This window comes from Crocodylus siamensis, chromosome 3 (assembly GCF_052110815.1).
Source record: "Crocodylus siamensis isolate JL-2025a chromosome 3, ASM5211081v1, whole genome shotgun sequence".
Lineage (NCBI taxonomy): Eukaryota > Metazoa > Chordata > Crocodylia > Crocodylidae > Crocodylus > Crocodylus siamensis.
In genome coordinates, this window is record NC_143397.1 from 153998897 (window position 1) to 154019502 (window position 20606).

At 40.9% G+C, this 20606-nt stretch overlaps 1 protein-coding gene across 1 annotated transcript in view; it reads right to left on the reverse strand.

Moving 5' to 3' along the window:
* Positions 1-20606, reverse strand: part of ZNF407 (zinc finger protein 407) — a 468516-nt gene that overhangs the window by 261048 nt on the left and 186862 nt on the right. The window contains 1 exon segment of the mRNA XM_090039571.1: positions 8788-8862. Within this exon segment, the coding sequence (XP_089895697.1) occupies positions 8788-8862 (75 nt within the window).

The window sequence follows — 20606 nt, forward strand, 5'->3', positions numbered from 1 at the left end:
TCTACTTAAGTTGTCAACCTGCTGAAAAACAGAAAAATAGTCCTGATGACACACTGACTTCGTAAAACTGTATTAAAATATATGGTTTCATACTAGGAGCTGACCTTACAGTAAAGCTTCTACTTCAATACATTGTTTGCCAGTTTTCTACATTCAGCTCCAAAGTCCACAAAGTACTCCACATTGCTGCAAAATATATGGAAAATATTTCATCGCTGCTCTGTCAAGAGATTACGTTTCTATTTCTTTTACAATGCACTCTATAAATATCTCTGTCGTATTTTATATGCTGATCAAAGCTAAGAGTCATGATTCCACTCGTGACATGGAACATTTTAAATCCCTAAATGCCATAAAGTACATCACTATATGTATTTACATAAACATGGATATGAGAAGTAGGGAGCAGCCTTGATGGGACTGATGCTTTCCCTGTGTTTAGGTAAGCAGAAGTAGAGTCATATCCACATCCCTACTCTTACTCTATCAGCTTGCACAGCCAAATCAACTTCTAATGGAATGCAATCTGTGCTGAATACTGGACTGGTACAGATTACTTGTCTCCTGGTACAAGAAACAGAAGTTCATGATCAGCTAGCCTGTGAGTGGGCTACTATAACCAGATACTGAGTCTTATTTGGCAACCATGACAAATGCCAGAACTGAGCCCTTAAGCCAGGGGTGGGCAAAATATGGCCCGGGGGCCAGATGTGGCCCACCAGGCCATTCTATCTGGCCCATGGGGCCCTTAAAAATTTAAGAAAATTAATATTTATCTGCCCGTGGCGGTCTATCATGCAGACCTCAATGGCTTGCCAAAACTCAGTCCTCAGTCCAAGTGGTCCTCTGCCCAAAATAATTGCCCACCCCTGCCTTAAGCTGTACTTGCTGTGTTGTACCCATGCTGTACTTGTAATGTTGACAAAGCCCACCCATCAACGCAAGCTGTTAACATACAGAACTTAATCAAGCTAACAATCTAAACTCTATATAGTACTTGGCTGTTTGTGAATACATCAAGCTCATTAATTTACACCTTGTTATGATGCTTAAAATCAGTTAAGATACTCATTAGGGCCAGTACGCATCAAGTTTTCTCTCTCTCCATAATGAATATAGCTCAGTTCTTCCCAAAAGGAAGACAGGCAGCTAGACACAGGAATTTCCAAAACATCTAACATGTCTGAATAGCAACCTTACAGCTCAAACAGACTCATTTTAGATTTTTTCCCCAAACCATATCATCTTTACAAGTTGCTTGCCATATTTATGGGAGGAACAAATAACTGGAAGCAAGAGAAAAATTGCTTGCTTTTTAGACATTTTTTCTCTACAAATCTAAATTCTTACATTTAGACAAAATGTTGATTTTTTTCCCTCTCTGAACAAAACATTTGAAATGTAAACAAACACCCTGCACAGTATTTTCTTCCTTTACAGAAGACAGACTGAAGCAATGTAGGCAAACTCCATTCAGCTTAACAGAGTACAGGCCAAAAAAGCCTAATTATAACTATTCTAGATAATTATTCTGAGAAGGAATTATTTGCCAAATTTGGTGTATTTTGTTTAGATAGTTACTCCAAATTTCATATTTATATGAAACTTCATGCACATTTTGAATTTTGAATTGATGCTCACAAACTCAGTTCTCTCTCCTCCAGCCAACAGAAAGTCACTTCTAGCATACATTTTCAAAGCCCAGGTACTGGTCAGTTCTCTCCACCTCCAGTGCCTCCTCTTTCTCCTGCCCCTGAGAAGCGGTAGCAGCCATGGGGATGTGTGCCAGGCACCACATGCCCAGCCAGGTGGGAAGGGGAAGCTGCAGCTGGACAGCAGGTCCCCAGCATGTGGGACTCCACCTCCAGCTGTTGGCCACCTTCCACCCACTTGGGTGTTGGCAGGTGACTGCTCATGATGCTAGGTGGGTGGAGTGAGTAGAAGGCAATTGGGATCTGAAGACCCATGCGCTGAGCCAAGACCAGCCAGCTGCAGCTCCCCCGCCACCCCACCACACCTGGCTGGTCATCTGATGCATGCAGCCACCACCACTTCCCCCAAGCAGTACAGCTGGGGCAAGAGGAAGAGCTGTTGGAGGTGGGAGGAGCTGAGCAATATCTGGGCAGTCATCAGGAAGCTGTGTGTGCTGGCAGGGCAGTGCTGTCAGTGGGTGCAGAGCCAGTGAAGGCAGGGCTTGGCCCCATGCAGAGTGCCACTGGGGCAGCCATGGGCTGGATAAAATTAGTCTGAAGGCTGGATCCAGCCTGCAGGCTGTATTTTGGCCACCCTTGTAATATGAGGCGAGGCCAGTGATCAGCAGAAAGTGGTCAGCAGAACTCTTTCCACAGAAATCTTTGGAATTCACTGCTTCAGATTATTGAGATACTGTTGTTGGCTTTTTAAACAGGAATGTGCATCTCCATGAGCATTAACATGGGCTATAATGCAATCTACCATAATTTGATTGCCCACTGCAATCAAACATTTGCGCTTAAGGATGGCATAATGTTATCAATGGAAGCCATAAGGAACAACACTTTTTTTCATGCATAGCCCCCCCAGTACAGATACGTATGTCTGACATGAGGAGGTATAACTCCCTCCAAGGTGTAATGTATGACACTGTTTCACTATTGGTCACTGAGAAAACAGCATGCTGTCACGGAGAAGACAGCATGTTGGACTAGATGATCTGCTGATCAGATATTAAAGGATTATGTAGTCAAGTTATGAAGTATAGAAAGTGGTGCATAAGGTTGCATCACATTGTTATTGCCAGATTTGATGTCTCCAAAGGAGGAGGAGTGGTTCAGAGGATGAGTAACTGTTTCAATGAATTAGAAGACTTGGGCTGAAGTACTTCATTCAATTCTCCTTTTATATTCAAAATGGAAACACCCGGGTCATTGATATTTAATTATAAAATAGCGAGGAGTGAATTTTTCCAAGCATGCATGAAATTTCAGCTGGACTCCTCCCTTAATATTTAGTTTGTTTCACCAAAACCACATTCATCATTTTGAAAGCTTTTATCTCTTAGATCTTAATCATACCCTCCAATACGTCGCAAATATTCTTGCATATTTTAGGATATCTGATATTGAACATACATAATAGTAGCTCATTCTCCAAAATGTACCACGACTCAGGCAGTTAACGATGGCAGGACTGAGATTATCCTAAGTTAAAAACAAGAGCATCAATGCAAAACAAATAAACTCCTGAATTTTAAAGTATATTACCTTGCACCATTACTGCAAAAATATGTCAGGATATTTAGACTGCAGATAAGACAGTAATGAACATTTATTTATAGGATGTTTATTAAAAGGTGCTTGCATATTGAAAACATGATACAGTCTTTCAGTTCAACTGTAGATAATTTGAAACCCATAGATGTTGCTAGCCATAACAATTATGCCAAGGCATACAATTTTAAATATCCTGAAGGATACATTTCTTTTTGGAACGGCCAGATTCCTACACATTTTATTAACAACCTACTGAGATCTTAATATCGAAGGCTACCAGTGATGACAGTGATTGTAATAGTTCAACTGTAATGACATCTTTCTATTTTACAGATTGGGCATAGGGTCAGTAAACAGAACATATAGACCTTTTCTAGACAAAATTCCCCCCAGTAAATCAAAGAGGAGTACTGCAGTATTTCCTTGAACTTCAAAGTTCAAATAACTTAGTTGTTGCAAATACTTCAGTAATTTGGGGTGAAGATTAACTTTTAATAACACCCAACCCTCTTACAAATATTTCCATTGTATCCTAATATTTGGAATCCAAGAACAACCAAACAAAATATACATCTTTTCAATGGTGCCTACAAAAGATTCTTAGAAATACAGGCTCTAGTTATACAACCATTTTGTATGTGAACCGTTCCATTAAGCCAGTAAACTACTCATAAAGCAACTCATTCTTTAAAATTCACAAGGCGATTTTATGATCGCAAGAGCCAATACACATACAAGCATGTTATGTAGTAACTGCTTCTCTCTTTCACAAAGTGGGGAGGAGAGTGTGTGTGTGTGTGCACATGTGCGCGCATGTAGGTACGCATGTGTGCACATGCGAATGTACACATATACATATTCAGGTAAGTGAAACGGACATTTTCAATGAGGTGCTACTAGGACAGAGATTTTAGTATGATATTAGAAGTTGGGTTAAAAAAAAATTTAACCCAACACCATCATTGTACTGGATCTTCCCTTTTCATTACACTACACTAGGTGCATTTACAAAATACACTAACTGCGCAGTAGCCAAATAACACTGCACAGTAACGTGCCAGGCAAAAACTACAACTGCACAGTAATATTAGGCTACCGTGTAATAAGCGTCACTAAAAACCTGTGTACTGCCACTACTGCGGAGTAGCACAAGCTACTGCACATTGATTTAATACTTGGTTAACCAAGTACTAAACTTAATGCGCTGTAGCTACAGAACATTAATAAACGTGTAGACATACCCACTGTCTCCTAAATACAGTCAAAGTGTAGCGAAATATTTTTTCTTGTCAATAAGATATAGTTATAGTCCCATGAAGACAGAGAATGCTGAACTACCACATATGCAGTGGCCTTGAACTTAGTGTATAACGTGTCAGTTCTGAGACGCATTCAAGCTGACAATAAATCACTATCACAGTTCTACAACATGAAAAAAAAATACCTTAAAGGACATTTTGTGCAAAAGTAAGTTCTGTTTCTGATTTATTCTCTGATAATGTCCGTAACAAACTAGACAGTATTTCTGTTGAAATGCACAAGCATTATGGTGTAAGATGCATCATTTCTAACTTCTGTTTTAACCATGGTAATTTTTTTGTTTTTTTCTATTAAATAGATTGTATCTTCAAATACCATCCACATTACAATACTTTAGTAACAGTTTTATTATGGATTATGATTACTTCCCAAATTTGCATAAGCATATACTGTACAAAGCCTCCAAGGCATCTTCATTTCTTGCATCCTATAGGAGAATAATACTTATGGAGAATGTGACGCAGCAGAGATTAAGTTGCAATAGGTCAGAAATGCTTCAATAGTTTGTGAAAGCTTTTCTTTGTCTCAGAGCTGTCACACTGCCATAAAAACACTTTGTTAAGAAGTTTGTAAAAAGACCACCAACTTCCTAGGGTGCGCAATATTTTAGCATTTTTTTCAATGTACCCTTTTGAACTTATTTCAGTTTTCTGTTTTTGATGATAGCTATGCTGACAACTTTTTTTGGTCCATCAAACTCTGTAGTACAATTACATGAATTTACTTTTAATAAATTACCATCTTTGCATATATCAGTCAAACCACAAAGACTAAACACTTGCAAACAAAATGCATTATTAATTTAATTGTCACAGCCTATTTAGCTAACTTCTATTAGTATTTGCTATAATATGCAGAGCATCAGAGGGCAGAATCAAATTCAAAACATAAAGAATAAACTGATTATATTGTCCTAGAGAAATTAAAATGTAGCAAGCTTGCAAAATTATAGTCAAGGCATTAATGTTTTAAATAGGTAAGAAAACTATGTAACTTAATTTAGAGTACAGTTATGCACAAAGTGATGGTTCAACATGCTGATGAAGTATTTATTTGGTTCCTAAAGCCATTAAAAGACATCAAGCTCCCCCTGAAAAGAACCAAAAAAGTCAAAAGAAAAAAAGAGCAATGTTTCGGCATTTATTGTACTAGATTACAGTGCTTAAATCTTAGCCATCACCAGCAAGGGACTGCTACTGGGAAATTATATTGCTGTTGTGGTCCTGCCACTACTACTCAATGTTGCTGTAGATTAAGAGGAAGTGCCAGATAAAAAAGGTATTGCGGACAAGAAATATTCAAAGACAGAATAAGGGATTGCCAAAGAAGAGAAGATAAGTCACTCAAAAATCACTTGTTTATTCTGGCCTGGGGGTTATAGCTGCAGCATAGTACGCTACCAGCTGGGACATAGGGGTTACTGTCCTGAGCTTGGTTCTTTGCTCTCAGGGCAGCAAGGGCTTGGAGTGCTGTGAAAGCAGCTCGCTAAGCCTGTGACGGGTGGGAACACATCACATCATTCTCTTACAACCCTGAACTGGCTGATGATTCAAAAAGCCTTTGAGGAATGCAGGAAGAGATTGGGGGGGGTGGGGGTGGTAAAGGCAGCAAGGAACAGAAGCATCTAGGAGGACTTCAGGAGAAAAAAAAGACAGACACTGGTTGAGATTATAGCAGCTATTTGCTTTAAGAATTCATTTGAGATGGTGATCACTAAAATATGCCTCTCAGGCTCAAATAGTATATTTGGGTATCTGTTATGTGGATACTTTATTGAACATAAGGGTAAAGTAAGTTCTTTCTATAGAGTATTTATAATGATTATACAGTAAGTGCACCTTAAAGAAGGACCTATTTGTAAAGAGTGATTTTGATGAAACCATAAACCATGAAAACAAAGCACTTTTCAACATTATATACATATATTCCTGAAACATACATGCATACATTTATGTGTATGTATATACATATGTGTGCATGTTCATGAACATACTGTTTATATTGGTTGTTTATATATAAAATGTACCTGCAATGGTTTTATCCTTTGTTTTTTTTAAATTCCAGATAAAACAGGAACTCTGAACATTCTTGAAGTAATTGCACTGTAACTAATTTCTGTTTAACTAATTAGTGCAGGAAACTTTGTAAAAGGCTTAAATACCTAAAGGGACAAAACCATAAAATATGTATATTTTTATTCATACAACACATGTGCATGCTAAAAAAATAATCTGTTAATTTTGTACTCTACAGTAAGGTTACCTGAAAAGTAAAGTGTGGTGAACTCATGGGAAAAAAGAAAAAAAAAAGACCTGATCCACTTCCATTTCTGAAGTTATAAAGCAGGATTTGAACAAAACACGGACGTGTGAAATTTTGTACTGACCTAGGAAATTTATAGCTACCTTTTATTTTGCTCCTTTTGAAGAGGAAATCTTCTACTTGTATCTTAAAGGTTTGACTGCTTTTTGTTTTAAAATGCTCATGATCAAAAGAACAACATACACAAGTAATACCTTAAGAAAGAGCTTGGCATAAGTTCTGCAACCCCTACAAATATTAACAAGTTCAATATTCTAGTAAGAAAATGAGGTTTTTTTAGTGGTTTAGAAAAACAGACATGGGAGACTATCTACAGTAGAAATAAATCAAAATGGCAACTGCAAGGCCTCTGTTAAAGATGACACCATTCCTTAATTAAAATATGTCACAGCATAAACTTCATAACAAAAACCAGATACCTAGGGTATTATCAAAGGCAAAGATTTCCTGAATTTTGCTGTTCTAGGCATCTCATCATTGACCAAGTTTCTTCTATGATCCTTCCAAAATTTATATCTATTCACAGAGTATATTTTTTCTTTCTGGCTTTAAAAATAAATACATCTGTATTACATAGCTGTAAATACTATTAAAACAATAATAATATTCAAATACTATTAAGAATTTATCATCCACTAAAACTTGGAATAACAACTAAAATATTGTTTGGTATGTTCACTGTTTAAGAAAAGTACCTATATGACTTCCTGCCTCAAAGTTGTGTCTTGTGCTGTGTCAGGGTAGATGGTAATTTCATGAAGAGGTTAGACAATGGATTTGTATAGGTTGGTTTGGAGAGGGATAGTCCTGCCTCAGGCAGGGGATTGGACTAGATGACCTATGCAGGTCGTTTCCAGCTGTACCTCTCTAAGATTTCTCTAGTCTGTTTATGATTTACCACTGTGGTGTCAAAACTAACTTTTTCATGTTACGCCATAAATACATGAAATATCTAGAATGCAAAAAGCCTCGTAACTGAAATATTACATTGATGACAACTATTTGTATTCTGGATCCAAGCTGGTAAATATTAGAAGTTATTTAATTAGATGATTTCAGAAGTAAACTTCCTTGTTACTTAAAAAGCTACTGAGATTCACAAGTGGGATTAGCTATGATGCAAAACAGGTTTATAAACATGTAGCAAATCCTTCATGCGATGACCCGGTAATGCAGTATAGTCCTGGCTATATTTTAAAAAATAAAGCACTGTATGACAGTTAAAACAGAGAAAATACATTTGTTTTAAAAAAACCCCAACTTAAATAGACCATCCAAAAAGAACACATGGACTAAATTCCTCTTCTCGCCTCTTCAGCATTCTGAGGAAATCAAGGAGATCTGCAGTTTAGATCAACAGTCATCTCGTGGTTTTGACTTTAGGAAATGAAAAAACAGGTTTTTGGTTTACGATGTAAAATATTTCAGCAATGTAAGAGCACCAAATCCAGAAGCAAAACCCAGGATGTTTTGTTTCAGTCTTGGATTGCCTGGGCCTAGCTCTAATATCATTATAAATGTAATTGGAACATCTCACCCAATCGTAGCCAATGCCAATTTAATAAGGCCATAAAGTAAAGCAGTTAAGTATGTCTGCTCTCACTGAAGTCAGTAAGACTTAATAACCTCTAAGGTTAAGCAGTCACTTAACTGCTTTACTAAAATATGGGTCAGACAGCCCAAGTCTATATTCTTTAAACATGCAGAAGTCCTTGTAATTTTCAGTGGGTAGTATGGGTGGGCCAGGAAATCATGGTCAGTTCTTCTATAGGCATGTTGTGAGTTTGTGTCCATGTGCGTTAGTGCTACTACAATTCAAATTCAAAAATACATTTTAAAAATATTTTCGTATTTACCGACTTATTTTATAAAATAGAAATAAATTGTATTTTACCTTTCTTTTGGTGTACCAAGGCCATGCTTGCCCAGTAAGTGAGTATTTAGGTGTTTCTTCATCACAAATGCCACCCTAAAAAAAAAAAAAAAAAAAGTTGAATTTTGATGGGCTTTACCAAAACAAAATGGGTGTTTTTCTTTCCTTAAGCATGCACTTTCAGCGCATTTTATTGCAACACAAATTCAACAAAGGTAACCTTAAGTTTAGATAACCTCCTTTGAATGTGATGGTGTATCACGTGATGACAGATACTGACTTACAGAAACTTGGGGGTTTTCTTAGATAGAAACAGATTAAAATAATCAGAAAAAAAATCAGCTATTTAAAACATTCTGTACTGTCCTGAAAACTAAATTTTATTTTGTTGGGCTAATTACAGTTCCATCTTCAATTATTTAATTTTAAAGAGCCCCATCCTACACGCCTTTTTCACATGAGCAGCACCACTGACTTCAATAAAAATGCAGCATGAACAAGTACAATGGGATCATGCCCTTCTAATCAGTATTTGTGTCTGGTCAATCTTTAATGTATTCATTATTTAAAAAGCTTCACAGGCAAAATTAAGAAACCTTGTAGTGCTACAGTATCTTTTTGTGAATGGGGGTGGGGAGGGGGACCAGAACATGGAGCAGATGTTTGTGATTATATTGTAAACAGGAATTTGGTTCAAACTGGCACCAAGGCATCAATAACAACAACAACAAAATATATTACCTGGCATTATGCCTCATTCAAAACAAAAAACAGTTCATTTAATTTAATTTTGATGACATATATAATGAAATAGATAGAAGCCTATCGAGTACCATTCCTCCACTGATAACACCGTAACATCAATTTAATTATATCATGTGACTGCTTCAAACAATTTAGATATCAGACTCAAGCTTCAAACTAAAATGGTTCTCTTGATAAGCAAAAATTTTACTGCTGTAACTTTCAGTGTGAAAAGGGCTTGCAAACATTTTTGTTAATTATGTATTACAGCTGTCCTTCATAAAGTTAATTACTAATAGCTGAAAGGCAATAGAATCTATTTGCATATGTACATGAAAGGCATGACATATGCAAAAATATGATTTTAATTAGCATTCTATGATATGAAGGGCTACAAATCAAACTGGCATGTTATAAGATTTTTAACATTAAACGCTGAATTCATCTGGACATGTTTGCACTAATGGACAATGCAACGACTGTAAAACACTGTAGCATTATGGCATATATGAGCCACAAAAGCCAAGAAAGAGTACTTTTCCTTTACAAATATGTTAATGCATCTTCTCCATGTCTGATCTACTTTGGGCACTTTCATATTATTAGAGAGAAGCTCTCTTTTGTGCAGCCTTCAGGGTGTAAGAATATAATTCTGTCTTTTTAAACTGATAGTGATTTCATTATTTTTATAAAAAGACATTAAAATACCTTTGATTCTCTTTTTCTTCATATGGGATTAATAAGTGTGGCCCCACAATCTTTAGAACCTTGAATAATCTATCACCCTATCATCATTGCTGTGAAAATATGATCAGAATCACTGTACGTAAGAAAAATAATTGTAATGACAATATTCTATGTTCTAATAACAGTACAAGGCATTCCAAATTTACTGATGCTGCTTTTGGGCAGAAAACAGAGACATTTCTACAGTGCTGTAAGTGTACATAATACATTTTAAATTAATAATACTCTGATAATACTCCATTCTCCCCTTTTCTGAAATAAAAATATAATCTAAGAACCTAATATGAAGAGCTACAGAATAAGCAAACTTTCAGAGGCACAGCTTATTATTTCAGTGGCAAAGTATCACAGAATACTGAATGCAAAAATCTCAATCAGTTATTCAGTATTTCGTAGGAAACTTTTTTCAGAGTCAGGGTACATTAAATGGCCTTGTGGATAACAAAGTTATTCATTTACGTATTTCTACAATGGACACAATAGGGAAACTGCTGAATGTGAGAAGCAAACAGGCAAGGAAGAAGAAGAGAAGGCACTATGTAACACTGTATAATAACTGATCTCAAGTTAACAGCTGAATGTCTGCAGTACCCTCAGGTATGAGTAACCATTTTGCTGCTTTTCCACAGCATAAACAAAATGGTGCAACAAAGATGAAATCTGCTACAACATACTGTATAAAGGTTAAGGACCCACCTTCATGTAACTTTTAAATGTAATGCATTAAGGGGCTGATACTGAAGTACACTGAGTGCTTCCTGAGAGACTGAAGTGTCTTAGTGGAAGCTAAAAGTACTCTGATAGTCTTTCAGGAAGTAGTCAGCATTTTGCAGAATCAGGCCTTAAATGAGAATGTTGCCATTTTCATAAGAAATGTAATATATGGCACAAAACACATTACAGTACATGATAAACATAGACAGCACTTACTTTGGGAAAAGGATTGTTTTTCTAGAACTCAGGCAAAGCCTCAATTTCTTGGCTTGGATACTAAATTTGATCATAACTCTTTTTAAAAAGAAGGTATGTGTTTTCCTTTATTTATCAAATACTGGATTTTGTGTGTGTACATGTGTGTGTCTGTGTGTGTGTTACCAGCCATCTCAAACACATGTAAATGGATTAGCAAGCATTATGGTTGTAGCAAAATATTATTTTCACCCTGCCAGCAATTTGCCCCAATAGCCATTGTTTTTGAATATTTAGTCTTGAGAATGAGTGAGGACAGGATAAATAACGTAACTTGGCCGTGGTATTTTTAAAAAAATCTTCAGTAATCCTGACTGACATCAATGGGATCCATTAAAGTCCATCATTAAAAGATCCATCATTAAAAGACTATGGTTGCTTTTACACTCCCTCCCTGGGATCCCAGATGGACCCAGGGAAGCGCAGTCAGGCGCAGGGTCAGTGAGAACCTAGTCACGGAACTTCTGGAGGGACTAGACGTGTTCAAACCAGCAGGTCCTGATGATCTTCACCCCAGAGTGCTGAAGGAATTAGCAGAGGTCATTGCAGGGCCCCTGGCATGGATTTACAAGCACTCATGGTGCTCTGGCAAGGTGCCAGAGGACTGGAAAAGGGCCAATGTGGGCCATTTTCAAAAAACGGAGGAAGGAGGACCCATGACACTATGGGCCCATTAGTCTTACCTTGGTCCTGGGGAAGATCTTTGAGAAAATTATCCAGGTGCACATCTGCAAGGGACCAGCAGGGGAGATTATGCTTAGGTGCAACCAACACGGGTTCATTACAGGCAGGTCCTGTCAGACCAACCTGGTGGCCTTCTACAACCAGGTCACAAAAGCCTTGGACACAGGTATCGCGGTGGATGCAGTCTTTCTGGACTTTAGGAGGGTCTTCAACACTGTGTCTCACTCCATTCTCATTAAAAAATTAGGCGACTGTGGTATCGATGCCTAGTCAGATGGGTCGCAAATTGGCTGGAAGACCGCACCCAAAGAGTGGTGGTGGATGGGTCATTTTCAACCTGAAGGGATGTGAGCAGTGGGGTTCCCCATGGCTCAGTCCTCGGGCCCACACTGTTCAACATCTTTATCAGCACCTTGGACGAGGGGGTGAAAAGCACCTTGTTCAAATTCGCAGATGACACTAACATGTGGGGAGAAGTGGGCACACTAGAGGAAAGGGACAGGATGCAATCAGATCTGGACAGGTTACAGGGTGGACGGATGAGAACAGAATGGGCTTCAATACTGACAAGGTGCAAGGTACTGCACCTGGGGAGAAAGAACCAGTAGCATACCTACAGGCTGGGGAACTCCCTTCTCATCAGCAGAGGCAGAAAAGGATCTTGGAGTCATTAAAGACTCCAATGATGAATATAAGCCGCCAATGTGGGGATGCGGTCAGGAAAGCTAACCGCACCTTGTTATGCATCCATCACGAGCAGGTCCAAGGAGGTGATCCTACCCCTCTATAGGACACTGGTCAGGCCACAGTTGGAGTACTGCATCCAGTTGTGGGTGCTGCACTTCAGGAGGGATGTGGACAACATGGAAAGGGTCCAGAGGAGGGCCAGTCACATGATCACAGGGCAGCAGGGCAAGCCCTACGAGGGGAGGTTACGGGACCTGAACCTGTTCAGCCTTCACAAGAGAAGGTTGAGAGGGGATCTGGTGGCCATCTACAAACTGACCAAGGGGAACCAGCAGGCAATGGGAGAGTCCCTGTTCCCCCAAGCACTACCAGGAGTAATGAGGAATAACAGCCATAAGTTGATGGAGAGTAGATTCAGACTAGACATCAGGAGGCACTACTTCACAGTCAGGATGGCTAGGATCTGGAACCAACTTCCAAGGGAAGTGGTGCTCTTCAAAAGGAGGCTAGATAGACACCTAGCCAGGGTCATTTGACCCCAGCATTCTTTCCTGCCCATGGCAGGGGGTCAGACTTGATGACTTGCTCAGGTCCTTTCCGACCCTACCAACTATGAAACTATGAAATCAAAAGTAAACCGTCTATAAGCTTTGCTAGATGTTGGGTCATACTCTTAATGCTTTCAGCTATTGAGAAGTTATTCATTTTGGTATATTCAATGTTTACTGGAGTCTATATCCATTAAAAAGATCTCCAGTATAATACTCATTAAGCTCTTAAAGCGGGGGTTTTCAACCTGGTTTAATGTGCATCCCCGGTGGCCCCCTTTTTAGTAAGTGTACCCCCAGGGAGGATGGCAAGCAGCTGGATGCCAAATGGGGTGGAGGGTGACGAGCAGCACAGCAGAGTGTCCGTGTGGCCCTGCTGCTGTCCTGGTCCAGCACTGCTCCTCTGAGACAGTAGCACAGGGTGGTAGTGCTGCATCCCAGCCTGTCCCCACATACCCACTAAGACCTTGCAAACATACCCCTGGTTGACAGCTCCTGGCTTAGAGAATGAATCCCCGCCTGTCTTTTTTATGTGTTACTGCACCTTATATTGTGTAACAGCATCACAGTAAAAGGATTTGGGGCTACCTACCACCTGTCGGAAGACTGTTTGTTTCTCCCAGTACTGAAGATCCAGGTCACGATGGAAGCATGAACACATTTTATGGACTTTCATCCTTGTCTACCCGCTCTCAGTCCATGTGAGGGGGAACAATCATGGCCTAGCTCATGCACAGCAAGTCAAATCTGATAAACTTCATTCTGAAATCATGCTTGTCCAATCCACTCAACAGTCATTATCTTTGATACCTCTCCACATTCAGTGTATTCACTCATTCAATGTTTTTGAACAATTGTCAGTAGTGCATTAAGCAATGTGATTTACACCAGATATATCTTTTGTCATTTCCAGTACTTGAGATCCAGGTCAGGATAGAGAGCCGACAAGAGTCTGTTCTCTCATTCTCTCCTCAGGGCAGAAAGTACACACTAATAGAGCATTATGCTTGGGAAGATTTTAAGGTATTTTTGTTTCTGGTGGTTGGAATGGTTATTTTTTTAATAAATTAACATGTTGCTAGAGGACCTTGGATTTGGAGCAGAAGGCAGTGACACTTGTGATGATCGTGAGTTCCTAAGGGAGTTCACTTCAGTTTTGGACTCACTCTGATGGAGGGGTCCTATTCGACCTGGAGGGAATGTGAGCAGTGGAGTCCCCAAGGACCAGGTCCTTGGGCCTGCACTGTTCAATTTCTTTATTAGCAACTTGGACGAGGGGGTGAAAAGCACCCCTGTTCCAATTCGCAGACGACACCAAGATTTGGGGTGAGGCGGGCATGCTAGAAGGGAGGGACAGGATACAGCTGGATCTGGACATGTTACAGGGGTGGGCAATTCAGAATAGGATGGGATTCAATACTGACAAGTGTAGGGTGCTGCACTTGGGCAGTAAGAACCAGCAGAAAACCTATAGGCTGGGGAACTCTCTTCTTGAAAGCACAGTGGCAGAAAGAGATCTTGGAGTCATTATCAATTCCAAGCTGAACATGGGCCGCCAGTGCAAGGACACAGTCAGTAGGGCTAACCGCACCTTGTCGTGCATCCACAGATGCATCACAAGCAGGGCCAAGGAGGTGATCCTCCCCAAGTATGCAACACTGGTCAGGCTGCAGTTGGAGTACTGCATCCAGTTCTGGGTGCTTTACTTTAGGGGGGATGTGGACAACATGGAGAGGGCCCAAAGGAGGGCCACTCATATGATCTTGGGATAGCAGGGCAGACCCTATATGGAGAGGCTATGGGACCTGAACCTGTCCAGCCTTCACAAGAGAAGGGTGAGAGGGGACCTGCTGGCCATCTATAAACTTACTAGGGGAGACCAGCAGGGAATGGGAGAGACCTTGTTCCCCTGAGTAACAAGGAATAATGGCCATAAGTTGTTAGACAGTAGGTTCAGACTAGACATCAGGAGGCACTACTGCACAGTCAGGGTGGGTAGGATCTGGAACCAACTTCCAAGGGAAGCAGTGCTGGCTCCTACCTTGGGGGTCTTTAAGAGGAGGCTTGATGATTACCTAGCTGGGGTCATTTGAGCCCAGTTTTCTCTTCTGCCCAGGGCAGGGGGCCAGACTAGAAGATCTGCAAGGTCCCTTCCGACCCTATATCTATGAATTTATCTATGAGAAACCTTTGCCTCTTCCACAGATAAGTTTTAACCTCCTTATAGAGTGTTCCTCTGTTTACATTTTGAAGACCCTAGATCAAGTTCACATGGGGGTGCAGAGGAGGCAGGGTCACCTAGACTACTGTAATGTTGAACAGTAGGAGACAGGTTCCCATTGGTACCCCATTGTGCAATGTTACTGAATTTTACAGTGTTGAGTGTATCATGACATCATCTATTTCTGAGGGGATGATCTGGTGAGCGATCTGAGGATTGAGGGGAAGCTAGGTGACAATGACCATGAACTGATCACTTCCTCTGTCTAACGCAGGGCAGGTAAATCCCTCAGTAAAACAGAAATCTTTAAGTTTGGAAAGGCTGACTTTCACAAACTCAGGAGACTGGTCAGTCAGGCATTAAGAGACCATGGCCCCCCAGAAAGGGGAATCCATGAGGAATGGTTATTTCTTAAGAACACAATCCTCGAATGCAAGGGAAGGCCATCCAGTCCCACAGGAAATGCAGTCAGCAGGCAGGGAAGCTCCCTTGGCTAAACAGGGAACTTTTGGGCCTCCTGAAACGTAAGAGAAGCCTACACCAGATGAAAAGCAGGAATCATCACCAGGGAGGACTACTCAGCAGTTGCCCGCACCTGTGAAGACCGGTCCAGAAAAGCCAGGCAAAAACCAAACTCAGACTAGCCACCAGAATGAAGGATAAAAAAAGTCCTTCTTCAGATATGTGAGAAGCCAGAGAAAGATCAAAGGCATCGTTGGACCCCTGAGAGACCAAATGGGGCAGCCGACATCTGACGCCCAAGGAAAAGCCCATCTCCTAAATGAGAACTTTGCATCAGTTTTCCATCTGCCCAAGAGGGTCACACTATCAGACAGAGAGTGGGAGATGGGCCCACAATTGACACAGATCAAGTGAGAGAACACTTTGAGAGGCTAGACATCCATAAGTCTGCAGGCCTGGATGGAATGCACCCAAGACCCTTGAAGGAGCTGGTGGACATCAGAGCATGCCCCATGGCAAAGAGATTTGAGAATCTGTGGCGCTCAGGTGAGGTACTGGATGACTGGAAAAGAGCCAATGTAGTCCCAATCTTCAAGAAAGGAAGGTGGGAAGATCCAGGGAATAATAGGACAATCAGTCTGAAGTCCATCCCTGAAAAGATCTTGGAGAAAATCATCAAGGGATCTATCAGCAACAGGCTAATGCAAGATAACTTTCTGAATGGCAGCCAACATGGCTTTGTTGCTGAAAGCTCTTGCCTGACCAACCATGTCTCCTTTTATGACCAGGTGATGCATTGCCTAGACAAGGGAGACGAGGTTGATGTCATATATCTGGATTTCAAGAAAGCCTTTGACTCCCATTTTGTCTTCATGGTTAAAGTGGGGAACCGCAGCCTCGACCATCTCACAATCTGATGGCTGGGGACCTGGCTCCGGGGTCAGACCCAAAGAGTACCAGTTGATGGGAGCAAATCAACTTGGCATGACATGAGCAGTGGAGTCCCTCAGGGCTCAGTACTCAGGCCAGCATTCTTCAACATCTTTATTAATGGTCTAGATTTGGGAGTCAGATGCAGACTAGCAAAGTTTGCAGACAACACTAAACTATGGGGGAAGGCAGTCACACTGGAGGACAGGCTGGGGAGACAGACCAACGTGGGTATGCTTGCAAGGTGGGCGGACCAAAACCTGATGGATTCAATATAGAGAAGGGCAGGGTGCTGCAACTTGGGAGGAAAAACCAACATCATACTTAGACTCAACACTGCTATGCTCACTGGCACCATGACTGGAAGGGACTCGGGGGTCCTGATCGACCACAAGATGAACATGAGCCACCAATGCAATGCCACGGCCAGCAAAGCAAACTAAACATTGACATGCTTACACCGATGCATCTCAAGCAAAACCAGGGATGTCGCCCTCCCACTCTACTTGGCCTTAGTGAGGCTGCAGCTGGAGTACTGCATCCAGTTTTAAGCCCCTCACTACAGGAGGGATGTGGATAAGTTTGAGAGTTCAGAGGAGAGCCACCCGTATGATCAAAGGCCAAGAGAGAAAGCCTTATGAGGAGAGGCTGAGGGACATGGAACTCTTCAACCCGGAGAAGAGAAGGCTTAGGGGGAACTTTGTGGCAGCCTGTAAGTATATAAGGAGGGTACATCAGGACCTGAGACAGCAGTTGTTCACCAGGCTCCACCAAGGGATAACAAGATCTAATAGCCACAAACTCCTGGAAGGCTGATTTAGACTGGAAATAAAGAAAAACTTCTTTATAGTCTGAGTGTCCAGGGTCTGGAACAGACTCCCCCCCAGAGGTGATGCAAGCAACTACTCTGGACTCATTCAAAGGGCATTTGGATGTTTATCTTGATGGAATCATTGGACCCCAGCAGACTTCCTGCCTACGGCAGGGGGGCTGGACTCGATCTTCCAGCTCCTAATGTCTATGAAGTCTCTTCAAGCTCCACTATTGGATCAGGAGATTATTCATAAATCTTAGATTTTTTAAAATTACATTTCTAGTCCTCATGGCTGTGAAGAGAAGATTGAAAATATGATATAGTCTAAAAAAATCCAGAAGCAAATAAGATAACTTCCAAATCTAAATTTTAAAGCCTCATTTTTGGAAGGATGGTACCCATGTTTTTAATGCTTCCATTAGACCATAATGGTCTAGGTTCTCCCAGCCAGCTGTCCAAACAAACTCTTTTGAAAAGCAACAAGAGACTGAGAGCAAGGAATTCATTGTACTACTCACAGAAGAAATCCTGGGTCTCTTTCCCATTATGAGGGACCAAAGTGCTTTGCAGGCCTAGCCAAAAAAATCTGTAGGGTTGCTTGACCCTACAGAAAAAATCATTATAGGGAAATTAATTTAATGAGGCATTAGTGCAATAGTGTATGATCTCTCTCAGATGCAGTATACCATTAAAATGATGACACTACAGACCTAGCATGGATAATGTCTGTTACAAGCAACACAAATGTTACATATTCAAAAAATAAATCCTGAGTTTTTGATGTATATGTCACAAAGAAGTGAAGTGCATTAAAGACTGACAAAGATCATTCATATACTAAAGCTTGGATCATTAAAATTAACACATAAATAGAAAGTATTAAAGACTGTCAGAAAAGGAGTCGTGATCCATTATTCTATTTAAGGAGTAATTTAAATTTTAAAAAAGTGATATCAATGACGTAATTTGACTGCTAGGTACTATATGTTGTTAGAAAGTTATGAAATGTACTGTCACCTACTTAATTTTTATAATTTCAGATACTTCAGGGTTTTCTGTTACAACCAAATACGAATGGATTTTTACACGAAATGTTGATGTCATGTTTAATGTTAAAAGAAGAAAGATGCTACTGATTTAGGTGTGGAGCTTAAAAACCTGTTGGTGGGCTCTTCATTTATTTAAGCTGAGTTCTCATGTTTTGTTTCTATGGCAGGAGGTTCTACTCAGCTGTCCAATTTAAGACACACAAAAGTGTTAAAAATTGAAAGACTGATTGAGAGGCAAAGTTTTTATACAAATAAGGTCTCTTTTTCCAGGCAGCACAAGTCTAAATTCCTGGGAAATTCTTTAAATCCATCATTCATGGCTGTTTGCTGACCTGAAAGGTCCAAGCTGGGGTGCTGATAACTCTCTAGCATGATTGTTCACAAGGGACTTAATTTAGAAGTAAATATCTGGCAGGGATGAGATTGGTGTTGAAGATATTCAGAAATCTGAAAGGCTTCATGCCCTTCGTGACAGAATGTCAGGCTCAAGTAAATATCTGGCAGGGCTAAGTCTGGTGTAGAAAATATCCCATGATCTGAAAGGCTTCATGCCTTCTGTGACAGGACGCCAAGTTCTAGAACCCTAGGTAGAAAAGCAGGGCTCTTCTGCTGACTTAGGCAGCAAAACTAGGTGGATCTCATAAACTCTACTGCTATGGTTATTATGTTCAAATAAAAAGAGAGAGTCCATCTCTCCCCTAAGCAGCCTTAGGACCCCCAGCCCTCCTCTCCCCATCTCACCCATAGCCCCCTACACCCTTGCCTGCTGCCCCCCAGGAGCTACCACACCACCAACATTTGGCTGGGCTGGGGCCATGCTCTGTGCCCCTGGCTGGTGCTTGTAGTTTGCTAATGCTACAAGGGTGAGTGGTAGGATGGGGAGGGAAAGGAGGCTGTGGGGCAGCAGGCCCAAGGAGGGGAGGCAGCAGGAGGGCAAGTTGGGGACAGGAAGGCAACAGAGGGCAAGCTGCTTGCCCCACCACCACCACCTGCCTACCTCCTGTCCCTCTCCATCTGCCCCTACCACCTTCCTCCCTATTGCCTGCCCCAGCACCACTGCTTTCTCTACTACAGCAGCAGGGGAGGGAACAAATCTTAAGATGGTCCTCTAAACATGAATTCTATACATGGAAAATTATAAGAAATGTCCATGTACAGAATCTAATGGGGGGGAGGGTAGTCTTAAATTCAGGGTCATATTGGACTTGGGTAAATGCAGTAAATTCTAGTAGGCTGGCAAGTCTTGGACAATTCTACAGTATGCCATCTGTTGAGAGCAATGTGGCAGATTAATCTGTTCTCACTGTTTCCATGTTGAAGGGAATGGCTCCTTTTTGTGTTAAGGAAATGTAATCTGTAACAGGCAATGGTATGTTTGAGTATATTCTGATATACAAGTTTCTAGGGATCCATGGTTTAAACAGAAAGGGCACCTGCAGCGAGGCTGCTCCAACATTCTGTAATTACTGTGTGTTGGAGCAGACTCGATTGAGTCTGCGGCAGTGTGGTAATTACCATGCTCCAACAGATTCCAATGTCACGTGTATCAAGTGAGCAGCAAGGGTGTTTTAAAGCTTGTTCAACAATGTTTAGTTAAAGTGCATCCAACACCATTTTTCAGCATGGGGATGCTGATATGTGACGCTCCAGGCACTTTAATTAGAACAACTTTCAGAGCCACTCTAATTAAAGCATCCCCACCCGCCCCCAGACCACATGTAAAAATGCCCAAAGACAAACAGACAAACAAGTGGTGGAAGTTACCAGATTGAAGGCGTAGTACCTTCCAGCCATAGGAAAGGAATGCTATAGATATGTTAAAGTTGTAGGAAAGGTGGTATACAACAGCAAGAAGATGAGTATACCAGCTGATTAGTTCTAATACTTCAAGGGAAAGTCAACAAAACTGAATTACTGATAAACAAATGAAAGTTTTGGAAATAACTAGATATGCAGGAAGGAAACATGAGGGTGAGATCTAATAA